This window comes from Macrotis lagotis, chromosome 7, assembly GCF_037893015.1.
Source record: "Macrotis lagotis isolate mMagLag1 chromosome 7, bilby.v1.9.chrom.fasta, whole genome shotgun sequence".
Taxonomy (NCBI): Eukaryota; Metazoa; Chordata; class Mammalia; order Peramelemorphia; family Peramelidae; genus Macrotis; species Macrotis lagotis.
The window spans coordinates 33,365,829-33,380,425 of record NC_133664.1 but is presented as its reverse complement, the minus strand read 5'-3'; the positions used below and the strand labels follow the sequence as shown (position 1 = coordinate 33,380,425).

At 46.1% G+C, this 14,597-nt stretch overlaps 1 protein-coding gene across 1 annotated transcript in view; it reads left to right on the top strand.

Annotated features, from left to right (window-relative positions):
- Nucleotides 1-895: 895 nt before the first annotated feature.
- Nucleotides 896-14,597, top strand: part of KAT2B (lysine acetyltransferase 2B) — a 100,524-nt gene continuing 86,822 nt past the window's right edge. The window contains exon 1 of the mRNA XM_074195210.1: nucleotides 896-1,147. Within this exon, the coding sequence (XP_074051311.1) occupies nucleotides 896-1,147 (252 nt within the window). The remainder of the gene's footprint in view (nucleotides 1,148-14,597) is intronic.

Genomic DNA, 14,597 nt, shown 5'->3' with positions numbered 1-14,597 from the left:
CCCCTGCGGGGTGTCCCGGTCGCCCGGATGTGTTTGTGGACGGCCTCGGGTGGACGTGGGTGAGCGCTGACCGCGCAGGGGCAGCAGGGCGCCGTCCCACGAGCGACATGTGCGGGTGTAAGGCTGCGGTCGGCTGTTGCCTTCTCTATTAACACCATCTCTGCCCCGAGTGCAGAGACTGTGCTTGTCCTTTTTTCCCTTTGCGCCGGGCGGGGGTAAGGGACTTGTCCAGGGTCACACAGCCGGGCGGTTCTGACTCGCCCGCGGCCGGACCTCGACTCCGGGCCCCGCGCTCTCGGCGATTTTACTTTTTGTTTGTTTTGAAAAAAAAAAACCAATCAGGGATGGAAAGCGAAATCTGGCGGGCGGGGGCGCCCCCGGCGCTTCCCGCCCTGCCCCGCGCACGGGGAGCCCCCCGCCCCCGCTCCGCGTGGGGTCCGCGTGGGGTCCGCGTGGGGCCCCGCGGCCGCCTCGGGCAGCCGCGGGCCCGGCTGTCTCCTCCCCCTCCCGGCCCGGGGGGAGGGGCGAGCCCGGCTGGGCAGGCCGCGGCCGGGGCGCTGTGGGGCCGCGGGAGCCGCCAGCAGGTGTCCGGGACTCCGGGCTCCGGCTCCCCGCGCGCCGCCTCGCCCCGCCCGCACCCAGGCCCGGGGCCGCCGCCGCCGCGGCTCGGGCCCCGACTATGCCCCTGGCCGCCGGCCGGGCCGCCGCGGGGCGCTGGCGCGGCGCCCACTAGGGCCCCGGGGAGGGCGCCCGCGGGGAGGTCCTAGCGGCGGCGGCGGCGGCGGCGGTCGGAAGCCGGGCCCGGAGCGCCGCGGGGCGGAGGCGGCAGCAGCGGGGGAGGGGAGCCCGCGGGGAAGGGCGCGCCGCGGGAGGCGGGGAGACCCCCGGCGGGGCCATGGCCGAGGCCGGGCCCGGGGGGCCGCCCCCTGCCCCGCCGCCGCCGCCCGCGCCGCCCGGAGCCCCGGCCCCCGCCGCCGCGCCCGGCCCGCCCGGCCCCGCCGCCGCCTCCTCCGGCCCGGCCGCGGCCGACAGCCCCGGGGCCGGCCCCGCCGCCTGCACGGCCCGCATCGCGCTCAAGAAGGCGCAGCTGCGCGCGGCGCCGCGGGCCAAGAAGCTGGAGAAGCTCGGCGTCTACTCGTCCTGCAAGGTAACGGCCGCCCGCCCGGCCCCGCGGGAGCCCCGGCCCGGGCCCGGCCCCGCAGCCCCCCGAGCCCGGCCCCGCCGCCCGAGCCCGGCCCCGCAGCCCCGCCGGCCCGCCCGCCCGAGCCCGGCCCCCCCGGCCCGAGCCCGAGCCCCGCAGCCCCGCCGGCCCCCCGCCCGAGCCCGGCCCCGCAGCCCCGCCGCCCCCCGCCGCCCCGCCGCCCCGCCCGCCCGAGCCCGGCCCCCGCCGCCCGAGCCCGGCCCCGCCGCCCGAGCCCGGCCCCGCAGCCCCGCCGGCCCGCCCGCCCGAGCCCAGCCCCGCCGGCCCCCCGAGCCCGGCCCCGCAGACCCCCCGCAGCCCCCCCGCACAGCCCCACAGCCGCCCCCGAGCCCGGCTCCGCAGCCCCCCGAGCCCGGCCCCCGCCCGCCCCGCCCGCCCCCGCAGCTCCCCGCCCGCGCGGGAGCAGCCTGGCCCGTCGGGCCCCGGGGGCAGGGGCCTGGCCCGCAGGGGCAGCCTGGCACCCGGGCGGGCAGGAGGCTGGGCCTCATCCTTCTGCACACCTGCCGCCGCCCCCGCGTGCCCCCGTGCGGGCAGCTTCTGGGACCCCCTCTGGGGCCGGCCCTGCGAACGTGGGGGCAGCCCCCGTGGCCGAGACTGAAACCGGGCCGGTCCTCCCCCCCCCCCCCCGCCGGTCCTCCCCCCCGGGTCACTCCTCCCCGGGCCACTGCCCCCCGGGCCAGGCCCCCCCCCCCCGGGCCGGCCCTCCCCCCCGGCCGGTCCTCCCTGGGCCACTGCCCCCCCCCCCCCCGGGCCGGTCCTCCCTCCCCCCCGCCGGTCCTCCCCCCCCCCCGCCGGTCCTCCCCGGGCCGGTCCTCCCTCCCCCCCCCGCCGGTCCTCCCCCCCCCCGCCGGTCCTCCCCGGGCCAGTCCTCCCCCCCCCCCCCCGCTGGTCCTCCCCGGGTCACCCCTCCCCGGGCCACTGCCCCCCCGGGCCGGTCCTCCCTCCCCCCCCGCCGGTCCTCCCCGGGTCACCCCTCCCCGGGCCACTGCTCCCCGGGCCGGTCCTCCCCGGCAGCCTCCCGTGTTTAGAGTCCACGTTTCTGCACGTTACCCCGCACCCTTTTTAACCAGAACTCCCCAGACGTGAAAGAGCCCCAGTAGGCAGAGGCGGGACTCCGCGTCCTCGTGGTCCATGGGTAAGAGGGCCGGGCGGTGCGGGGCACCTCCAGGGCCGGCCTCCAGGGTCACCTCGCGCCCGCCAGGCCTGGCTCTTCATCTGTTCTGTCCCGAGGCCCGCCTAGAGCTCAGGAGCCTGTGAATGACGCGGGCACACGCCGGGCACACGCTGGGCAAGGAGTAGTGCGTCTGGAGAAGCATTGGGAAGAGCCAGAAGCCACCAGCGACCCCCGGAAAGGGCATTCGCCACGGCGGAGCCCCGAAATCCTAAACCCAAACTGATAAGTTTGATCACGGGGTCTCTGGCCACACCGTTAGGAAGAGCAACTTGGAAGATGATAAGGGAATCTGTTGCAATCAAAAGACAATTTTTAAAAGTTGTCAGTTTTTCAAGTCAATCAGTCACATGAAATTTCAGTATAATTCTTAAGATGTAGCTATGGCAGCCCAGGATCATGATAATGGCTCCGACTTTGTGACACCAAAGCAAATTTATTAAGTGCTTACTTCATATCAAACACTACCTCAATCTACCTTCACTGGGCCTTGATGGTGGGGGGCTGCTGTGTACTCTTCCTTCACCTTCCCTCTTTACCAGAGACCTCTTGTCCTTCCAAGTTCTGCCTTCCTTGATTCCTGTATTCCAGCTCTCAGCCTGCACAAGGCCCTCAAAATAATTTGGTCTGAGGCTCCCAGGCACCCTGTGATGGGACTCAAAATTCAATAAACCTAAGAGTTTTTTGGGGACAAATTAATTAAATGTTTGGCTAAAGATCACAGGTTAATTATTTTGATTTGTTTATTTCTCATCATGCCCCAGGAAAGTTTATCATTGCAATAATTTCCTCTTCAGCCCTGGGATTCTGCCTTATCATTGCATTCTGTTCCTCAGAAGGCCCTACTCTGGAACTTCTCTAATTGATTCTTCTTTTATGCCTCCTGGCCTGGTAACTTCTTTCTTCTGCCACCCAGCTCAGCTTCCTTTTGTGTTTTGTGGGCCTCCTTAGTACACTATAAACTCCCTGAGGGCAGGGACTCCCTCTTTATTTTTTTAACTTTATAATTCCATCCTTAACATTTAGAAGAGTTCCTAGGCCTAATAGATGATTGATAAATATTTATCCCTCCTTCAAATCAGTGGAGGGAATATCTTGTCTGAAAAGTCCAGGGTACCCATGAAATCACAGTTTTTGAGCAAAACCCAAACAACTCCCAATCCATAAGAAAACCTAAACAAAAATCTTTACTTTTTCCAAATTGGACTTCATTTTAGGAGTAGCTTCCTAATGTGATAGCACCTACCTCTTGGTATTAGTGGAAGCCTGTTTTCATTGCTTGGGGACTTTTTTTTTTGCGCATTTTGTTCTATTTGAACTTGTGATTTCAACAACCTAGAGAATTCCTAGTGAGAAAAGGGAAACCCTGCTGATAGACTGGCCACCTATAGTTTGTGGGCTTAGGCATCTGCCTGGTGGGTAAGGAAGGACCTTTGTTGGATGACTTGGCCCAGTCAGAGCTTTATGTTTTGTTTTGTTTTTGGCTTTTGCAAGGCAATGGGGTTAAGTGACTTGCCTAAAGTCACCCAACTTAGTAAGTATTAAGTGTCTGAGGTGGGAATTTGAACTCTGGATCCTCCTGTCTCCAGGGCAGATGAGCCATCCTGTCTGCCACCTATACCCTAGTCAGAGCTTTATGCATAAATCAGAGACAAGAACTTCTTGTTACTGCTCTTTCAGGCAATCTCTTTCACATTTCACATCATGTTTTTATCTTTGTCGTTTGTGGTGATAAGAATGATGATAATGATATTTTATGGTTATTGAGTACCATTTTGTCTGAGTGATATGCTAAGTACTGGACCGAGAGGCAGATAGACATAATTCTGCTCAGTGGGCACTTCCAGGAGTGGGAATACTCTATCCAGTCACAAACACTAGAATAGAAATATTAAGACATGGTTGGACAGAAGGTACATATGTTATGGTTAAAATAACAAAAGTCTCCTCTAACTCTAGAAACTTATAAATCTGTGAATGTGGGTCAAAGGTACATGGATGGAAGCCAAGACCAAGCCATATAACTAGTGTTGAGCCTTGAGTAGACATTTAGATTTATAATTTGTTCCTTATGAGAGCAAAGGTATTTTTAGACTTAGCATACAATTCCAAAGGCTGTCTATATTTTGAGTACCTTAGAGTACCATAAATACGTTTGAAAGATTTGGAGTGGGGGTAATTTTATTTGAAGCTTAAATCTCTTTATAGAAACTTTCTCATGGTAGTCTTTTTATTTTTAAATATGTGCACTCCAACATTAGATGAATTGATTGTTGACTTTTTATTGGAAATCAATGTATTTAGTGCTCTTTCTCTCTCTCTAATGTTTGTGTGTGTGTGTGTGTATGTGTGTGTGTGTCTGTGTAAACTTAGAAAAGTTTCTTAGTACACATTGCTGTTGCAGAGCCAATGTTTTAATCCTTTTTTTTAAAGAACATTCCAACCTCAGGCTCATATCATGACTTAATTCTCTGAAACTAGTCGTTTCTAGATAGCAAAGCAGCAGTTATCACCCAACCAAAATTGTGGCATGCAAATGTTTCCTTTGACAGGGAAAAACCCCCAAAAAAGCCTTTAGGAAAGCCGCCCAAATTTATTTTCCTACAAAACTTTCAAGGATCTGGATCCAGTGCTACCGACCTGATACTATATGGAATCAAAGAGGCAGATTGACCTTGCCTTCTTATGAGCTCCCAGATTTCAAGAGGAGAGGAAACTCATAGAACTCATAGTTTTGTGGTGGTGGTGGTGGAGGGGAGCTAGGTAGGTTCATTTTAGTACTGATATAGGTGTCTTCAACAGTATGCTCTGGACAAATTGGGAAGATAGGGATATTTGGTAGACTGTTCATGTTGACATAAATCTACTCTGAAATTCATTAATAGACTATTCATAATAGAGAACTGATAAAGATCTCAGAGGCAATTATGATCAACCCTTTCCATTTTAGTTTTAAGGAAAATGAGGTCCCAGGAACTTACTCAGAGGGTCACACAAGGCTAAACTGGGGACCAAACTATAAAACACTTTGTAACAAAGAATAGTTGTTATGCTTTTTAGCTGATTTTTCAGTATAGAGAATTTTAGGTGTGGAAACCAACTGCACTGAGATCTGTGGATCATCGATTTAGAGCTGGTAAAAGACTTTTGGATTCATCTGATCCAAATTCCTTTTTTACAGATGAGAATTAAAAATAGAGGATGAGAGGTTGCAACAAATAGAAGAGCTAGGATTCAAATTCAGGTTTTCTTACTCCATATCCAAGACACTTCACACTACTATTTCTTTCCTTTGGTCTGTAAGGAGTTTTTTTTCCACATCGTAGAGATTAGGTAACTTGACCATGGTCACAAAACTTAGAGGCAACAATTGAAACCTGCTCTTTTTTACTTCTTGGGTGGATAGAGGTTCATTACTTACTAGGTCCTTGCCATCTCCCTTCTTGTACAGTGGTCACATCTTATTCTTCAAACACAACATTGAATGTTTTGACTTGATAATGTCCCTGGACTCTACTCTGCCTGGTTGTAGTTTGAGCTTCCTAGTCCAAATGACGTCGCTTCAGGGGTGATCCGATTGAGTCATTTTAGTTCTCTACTATCACTTTGTTGGTTTTGACACTTCATCCTTTTTCAAAGTGCCATCACATATCTCATCTCCTTTGATCTTAGTTAAGGAACCTCTTCCTCAGGGACCTTCCTTATCACAGAGATTGGACTAAATTTAAAATCTTCTGTCTCCTCTCTTCCAAGGGAGGACAGTGTTTAGGAAGGACTCTCCTTTGGGCAAGGCAGTGATGAGACCAGGAAATAGCAGTGTATCTTCATTCATGGAACAGATTGATTCTTTAGCCCTTTGGAGTTTTTTCAGCTATCTTCTTAGCTTGATATTATTATCTCATTTGAGAAAGAGACAAAAATGCAGAAATCTATATCACAGCTCATAGAATGTCAGTCTCCAGGATACTTCCATATATCTTGGGTCAAATGAAAGAGTGACTTGCCATCAAATCCTGCCTCATAATATTTTGACAATATAATTGCTTTATTTGTTTTTCTTAAATTTATCTATTTGAGGCATTGGGGCTAAGTGACTTGCCCAAGATCACACAGCTAGGCAATTAAGTATCTGAGGCCAGATTTGAACTTAGGTTCTTCTGACTCTAGCACTGGTTATCTATCCACTGTACCACCTAGCTGCCCCAGTTTATTGCTTTGTAAACCTTAAATTCCTAAATAAATGGTATTATGTTATTATTAATTTTATAATAGTATAAGGAATAATCTTCTTGATAGTTCTGAACCTGCGATGAATTACTGGTATTCAAGAAAGAGAATATGCTGCATCATGTGTGTCTCTGGAAGCTTGAAAAGCCCCTAGTACCTATGTGCTCAAATGTGGTTTGATGCCCTGAGATCCTAGATTGAGAGGTTATCTCAGGAACTTTAGAGGTTTATCTAGTATAATCTTGTCATTTTACAGATGAGGAAAACTTGGGAAGTGATTTACCTCATTCAGGTAAGGACCACCAGGCTAATTGTCTCATTTGAAAAATGAGTAAAGTGAGATTCACAGGAGAAAAGTGACTTGCTCAGAATCACATAGATCATAAGTGACTGAGCTGTGTTGTGAAACCAGGCCCTGTGATTCCCAGTGCACTTTCCACTCTTATCTTGCTGCCCTAAGGAAGGTGTTCTGGAGGTTTTCAAGCAAAAATTAATTTTTTTCATCTTTTATAGAGGGGCTCTTATTTAGGTATAAGATAGTCTCAGATCCTTTCCATCTTTGAGATTTATTTGTTGGGGAGTTGGGTGGGGAAAGACACATCCTGATTGTTATAAAGTTGACTTTTAGTTTCAGACCACCAATTTCTGGTTATGTAATTTCTTCTTTTTAATCAGACCACTTGTGGCAACTTACTCTTGTGCTCTTGATTTTCCTGAATGCAAAAGTACAAGAAAAAATAATCTATGGGTAGAATAAGGACCACTAGCCCAGGAGGCGTTGCAAATAGTTTGTGCAGTGCTTCATCCCTCTTTTCTTTTTTCTTTTTTTTTTTTTAGGTTTTTCTTTTTCTTTCTTTCTTTTTTTTTTTTTGCAAGGCAAATGGGGTTAAGTGGCTTGCCAAAGGCCACACAGCTAGGTCATTATTAAGTGTCTGAGACCGGATTTTGAACCCAGGTACTCCTGACTCCAGGGCCGGTGCTTTATCCATTATACCACCTAGCTGCCCCTTCTTTTTTTCTTTTTTGGTTTTTGCAAGGCAGTGGGGTTAAGTGACTTGCCCATGGCCAAGTGTCTGAGGCCTGATTTGAACTCAGGTCCTCCTGACTTCTATCCTTCTGTGATACCTAGCTGCCCCCATCTTCAGAACACCTCTTTATCCTCATAGACTCTGATTTTATGGGTTTTATATCTCTTCTGAGAGATCATGAAACTAAGAGGCTAAGGATGTGTCTACTGGAGGGTTATGAGGCACCAGCTGAGCTGAGACTTGAGTCATTCAAGATCCCTGGACAAAATCCAGGGCTCTTTCCACTACAATATGAGAATTAAAAAAAAAAAAGACACAAGATGGTATTGTGCTTGTATATTTTAGAAGACTAAGTGCATTCTCATTATTTCTCTCCTGTTATTATCCATTGGACCTCTTTGGAACAATTCTAACTGGACCTCAGTTTCTTCTTCCTTAAATTGGAGGTAGTTAAAGCATGTTTGTAATTTGTGTTTTGTAGTATTGTCATTTCTGGCCATGATATCTCCCTCCCTCCAACCCCATATTCCCTCCCTTGTAAATAGAAAGGTGAACTACAATCATATCAATTGTTTCAATCAATATAGTTATTTTAAAAAATAATTTAAAATTTTCTCCATAGTTTACTATTATTGACTATTTCTATCTCTTTAAATACAAATAATGTTAGACTTTCATAACAAATAGTTTAAATTACAAGTAACTTTGGGCAGATAGTATAATTTTACTTTGAAATAAAAATTTTCATCTATTTTTAAGAAAAGGGAATGGGATAAACATTTAACATATTGTCCACTACTATCTGCCAGGCATTTGACTTTACAAATAATTATGTCATTTGGTCTTATTTAATCTTCTCAACAGCCCTTTGCGTTAGGTGCTATTATTATCACCCCCATCTTATACTTAGGGAAACTGAGGCAGATAAAGGTTAAGTGATTTACTCAAGATCATTTAGTGAGTATCTGAGAATAGATTTGATTCTACTGCTATGCCATCAATACCTCCTGCAAACTTATCAAATGGCATCCTGGGCTTCAATATATTCCTAAATTCAGTTCCTTCTAGTATTAAATAATGTGAGTAACCCAGTAGTTCTGTCTGGCTTGTGTGTTGTGTGTGTGTATATGTATATATTGTAAATGTAACATTTTACCTGTAGTTGTCCCCCCCACTCTTCTGAAAAGAGGGGAGTCCATATGCTTTATCCTTCTCCTTGACCACTCATTATAGTTACTGTTCTGCCTTTTTGTTTTTACCTATATCTATGTGTGAATTAATCCTCCTGGTGGTTTATCTTGCATCCTTTACTATAAGTCTTTCTATGTTTCTTTGAATTCTTCCTGTTCATTTTTGTAGTGAAATAATATTTCTTTATGTTGATATATACCACAAATTATTCAGCCATCCTGTTTCCAGTTTTTTGCTACTCCCAAAGGTGCCACTATGAATGTTTTGGTATACGTATAGTACCTTGCTTTCTGTTTCTGACTTCTGTGGAATATGAACTTAGTAGTGGAATCTCTGTATCACAGATTTTGGACAGTTTAGTGACCCCCCCCCCCAATCATTTCCCAGAATGTCAGGATGAAGCCAAAGGCATAATTTCACCAACAATGCATTAGGGTCCTTGTTTTCTCTCAGGTTGTGTAAGACTGATTACTTTGGTCTGTTTTCATGTTTGCCAATTTTGGCAGATATTAGGTGAAAGTTAAGACTTATTTTACTTATTTCTCTCACTGGTAGTTTAGAGAAGTCTTTGATCTGATTGTAGATAGTTTGTGATTCTTTTTTTATTAAAACTTCTCATCTTTTTTTTTAATCACTTCTCCATTAGGGAATGATTCTTGGTTTTATATTTCTTTGTATTAATTGCTTATATATCAGTTGGCCCGAAATTGGTCTAAAGAACTATGGTTTAAAGAAAAACGAGACTTTAAAATGTATGAGATGCTTAGAGATCCTTGGGTGTACTACAGAATGTCTTACAACATACATACATAGACACACAGAACAGTTCAGCTTTATAAAGGCAATTTTTATTATTGCTATAAATGCTTTGAATTTGTACTGCTATTCTGTAGAGTAGAATTCCCTCTTTAAAGACATCAAAATGTCTTCTGTACATTTTCCAAAATTATACAACATACTTTGAAAGTGGGGAGATTTAAAGATAGTCTTGGCTGCTTTTCTTATTATTAATATCAATTAAAGCATAAAACAGAAGTGTTCCCAAACGATATGAGCAGCTCTCAGCAGCTTGTCCAACCTAGCATCCAAATTGAGTTGGCATTCCTTGTGGATTGGAAGGGCCCCTGCATGTTTCTGGTTGTTATTTGCATTCCCTGAATGGAAGAGAAGGTAGGAATAAGTCCCTCCCTCCTCTTACTCATCCACCTCTCCCAGTACCTCGACCAGAGTCCTGTAACTGAGTGGTACTTAATAAATTTTTTTTTCAATTCATCAAGTGAAAAATGTAATTACTGTAATAATCACTTTGGTGTAAAGTACCTGGTAGTTGCAAGAAAATGTAATCATAGGTTGTAGATAGATCTGCTGTGGTCCGAGTATGACATGTGGAGCTAGTTATAGGCTGTTCTATCGAACAATCAATCAGCAGTTATTGAGAGCTCACAGCACGTTTGACATTCACTTGGCTCCGGCAGATGTAATTGATTCTATAAGTACAAGAGAAAGACAGTGGCATCCCAGTGTGACGCGGTGGAGGTGGCTGTCATTTGCTTCAGTTGTAACAAGCTAGTGTTGAAGTGGGATGGCACGGTACCAGCAAACAGTCAGGCCTGCGATGCAGCCGGGCCGAAACTGCCTCAGGGAGTCGGTGGAATGACCATTACCTGAGCATCTAGTATTGCTTTCTCTCCTGTTGCTGCCAAGGGTGCCCATCTTCCCATTCTCCTAGGTTACTCGCCCCCCCACCCCCATCAACCATCTGTTGCCTGCCCAGTCCTGTTGATTTTACCTTGGTACAATCTCTCAAATACACCCCCTGTCGTTAGATACCACCACCACCACCCAGGTACAGGCTCTCATTGCTTCACACCTGGACTATTTATTGCCAGAGCCCGCTGGTTGGTTTCATGCTCCATGCAGTCCAGTTGTCCATTGATCTTCCTGAGGAGCAGGTCTTAGGTTATTTTCCTACTTTCTGGTTCTGGAATAAAATTTAAAATCTACTCTTTGGCTTCTAGAGCCTTCATAACCTGACCACTTTCTAGTTTTCCAGACTTCTGACACCTTACCTCCCTGCACGTACTCTTAATGATCCGGTGAAGCTAGTCTCTTGTTATTCACATAAGTCACTTGACTCTTATTAGCTGTGTGACTCTGGACAAGTCACTTAACCCTGACTGCCTTGCATCCAGGGCCATCTCCAGTCATCCCGAATCTTATATGACCACTAGACTCTGGCTCCGGAGGAGAAAGTAAGGCTGGAGACTCAGCACGGCCCCCCTCCCCCAACACACACACACTCAAATCTGACATGGATTTCATGGCATCACTGCTCTGAAGGTGTGGCCTTCTTTGTGAAAGAAGGACAAACATCATCACCATCTTCGGACTTCAGGATTTTCACTGGCTTTCTCCCACACTGGAATTCTCTCTTCAAGTGTCAGCTCAGATTCTACCTTTTATGAAAAGCCTTTCCTAATACTACTGCCTTCCATTGGTGGATCGTCTCCAGTCTATCAGTTTTTGGCACATAGTTGTGAGCAGGCAACTAGATGGTTCAGTGGTTGGAGCACTGGGCCTGGAGTCAGGAAGGCTTGAATCCAGATCTCGCTTCAGTAGCTCTGTGACTTTGGCAAGTTAATCTCTATTTGCTTTCATCTATTGGAGAAGGAAATGATAAACCACTCCATTATCTTTGCCATGAAAATCCTTATGGGCTCATGGACAATTTCAGCTCTCCATTTAGACTGAGTTACCTGGGAGCAGGGACCTTCTTTCCTTTTCTTTGTAATCTCACCATGGTATCGGGCAGATTGCAGAAACTGAACAAACCATACTGAGTGCTAAATGGACTTATTCTCACCTTGTTCTATCCATGTAAATAATAAATGGAAGCATTCAGAGGACTTCGTCCCACTGGACATCCTCAGTGATGATGGCAAATAACCTGTGGTTGGCCTAAATAAAAAGGATACTGTCCTCACAGATAGAGTAAATTTTAATGTCATATCAGGAGGTCAGAATATATATACCAACTGCGTACTTGAGGAAAATTGTTTCCTAGGTAGAGACTTGGGAGCTAAGTCTAGCATTGAGGAAGTATGGTTTGAGAGCATTGGATTTAGAAGTTTAGGGTTAAAAATTCTGCCTCAGTCACCAAATCCCTGTGTGATCTTGGGAAATTCTCTGGGTCTAAATTTATTTCCAAAATGAGAATCTTGGAGTTAATGACCTCTTAGTTATCTTTAGCTAAATCTAGAATTCTTGCTCCCATCAGGAGCTGGCAATATAAGAATTATTCTTTTTCCATCATTTCCTCCTCTCTGACAACGAAAAACTGTTGATGATTTAACTTCATTTAATGTTGGGAGCATGAAAGGGTTTACTTGACAGGTATGTCCCTGATCGCCTCAGTTGTTTGTGGGAAATCACTTAACTTTACTTAGGATCTACAATTACAGAATGGTTGTGGGGTCTATAAACTTGGCCTTAAAATTGGCTAAGTGTAATCTAATGATTTCTATTATATGCATTTAAAACTATTATCCTGAGTCATTCTGCAACTGATAGCAGGTCAAAGATATGCACAGGCACCTTTCAGAGGAAGAAATTGAAACTATTGATAGCCATATGAAAATCACTAATAATTAGAGAAATGTAAATTACAATAACTGAAGTACCACTTGATAAATCAGATTAGCAAATTCGTGGTGGATGGGGTTAGCGGGGTCATTGATGCATTGTTGGTAGAGCTGTGAAATAGCAATTTGGAACAACCTACATATTAGCAACAATATTATGAAGATAATCATCTTGGAAAGACTTAATAAGTCTCATAAACACAATTAACCAGAGACAGTTCCAAAGGACCTATGATGAATAAATGTTCTCCAACTCCAGACAGAAAATTGATGGACCCAGAGTATATTTTCAAGCATGTTTTTTCTTTCTTTTCTTTTAGATTTGTTGGGGGGAACAATATTGAATGTTGAAATTTGTTTTGCATAACTATACATATTTGTAAGAGGTTTTATTTTCAGTCTTCTCATTGGGTGGAGCAAGGAGCAGAGGGAGGAAGAATTTGGAACTAAAACAAAAAAACAGAACAAGTCTCTGTTGTTAAAAAGAAGAAAAAAATCCTTATTCTTAGAGAGACTAAGTATCACCCCTGACAAAAGATTAATTTCCCCTCAACTAATGAAATATTCCCCTCTCCCACTTCATCTATTACTTTCTTCATCTGTAAATCAGTAATAAAAAATGACTTTCCTAACAGTTTGAAGGGTTTGATAAAGATAAAATGAGATAAAAAATGCTTTGGAAAATGTACACAAATGCAAATTGTTATTGTGAAGGGCAAATTTTAGGAAGATAGGTTCTGGTGATTTGGGAGCAATTGAAGTCAAGAATTTGAGTGGGACACTGTTGCAATAATTTAGGCATGATGAGATCACAAGCTTGGCAGCAGATAGTGCTGAGGGAAGGGATGAGTCTGAAAGACATTTTTAACGAAGAGTCAACAGGACTTTTTGGTTACATGTGTCTTGGGATGAAGCCTCTGAAATGGGAAAATGCAGGAAGCATTGCCTGGAATGAGGCTACTGAGAAGTTAGAACTGACTTGAGGCAAGGGGGAGAAGACTAGTCTAAGTACATGTTCAATCAAAATGCCCTGGAGGCAGCCGAAAATATGGGGTTAAAGCTTAGGTGGGAAGTTTGTTAGCTTTCATTGATCTCGAACTTACTGTTAATATATATTATACATTTATATATAATAATTTGATCCTTACTATAATTCTGGGAGATGGGAACAATTATCGATGTTTTTGTCCTTCATTCTCAAAGGAGACCCTAATATCACAGAGCTGATGCCTTGAAAAGCATGTGAATTGTATCTGAGTGAGGGGTGTCTGCTAAGTCATCAGCCTCACTTTCTCCTCCTAGAGCCATCTGGGTCCAGTGGCCAGATGGGGATCCAGGACAACTGGAGATGGCCCTGGATGAGAGGCTGTCAGGATTAAGCAGTTAATCCGGTTTAAATCACGCCCACGGTCACACAGCTAGTCGATATCAAATGTTTGATATCAGATTTGAACTGGGGTCCTCCTGCCTCCAGGGCTGGCGCTCTATCCAGTGTGCTACCTAGCTATTATTATTATTATTATTATTATTATTATTATTATTATTATTACCATTTTCTAGATGGAAGAAACTGAAACAAAAAAAAATTAAGTGACTTGTCCAGGGTCTCTTCCTAGTAAGTGACTGAAGTATGATTTGAACTCAGGTCTTCCTGACTCCAGACTCAATTTTCTACTTTGCCACCTAACTGCCCCCACTTTAGGCTATGTTTTGTGGTTCTTAGCAGAGATATAAATGAAAATTGGTAAACAACAAGATGAGTTTTATTTTTCAAGGGGATGCCTCAATGTGCAGAGTAAAAGGCATCATTTTTTGGTTGCTGCTCACGATGCTTGTCCTAGTGTAGTCAGAACAATGAGCTGAAAAACAGAACTTTTCAGTCAATCACCAGGTTGGTGCAGCATGAAAACCAACCCGTTTGTCCACTTTTTCCTCCCTCTTTCCTTTAGTGCATTATTTGAGTAGCTGCTTTGGCACCAGGTACATAGAACGTGAGATTTCTTTGTGTATCAAGGAGTAGATCGAACTACCAAGAGATGCATGACCCTCTCTGTCTTAGGTTTCTGCTTCCAAGACAGTCTCTTCTGTTTCTTCATTGGATCCAACTCACCTATGATTTACCAAGAAGTATTTTAGGA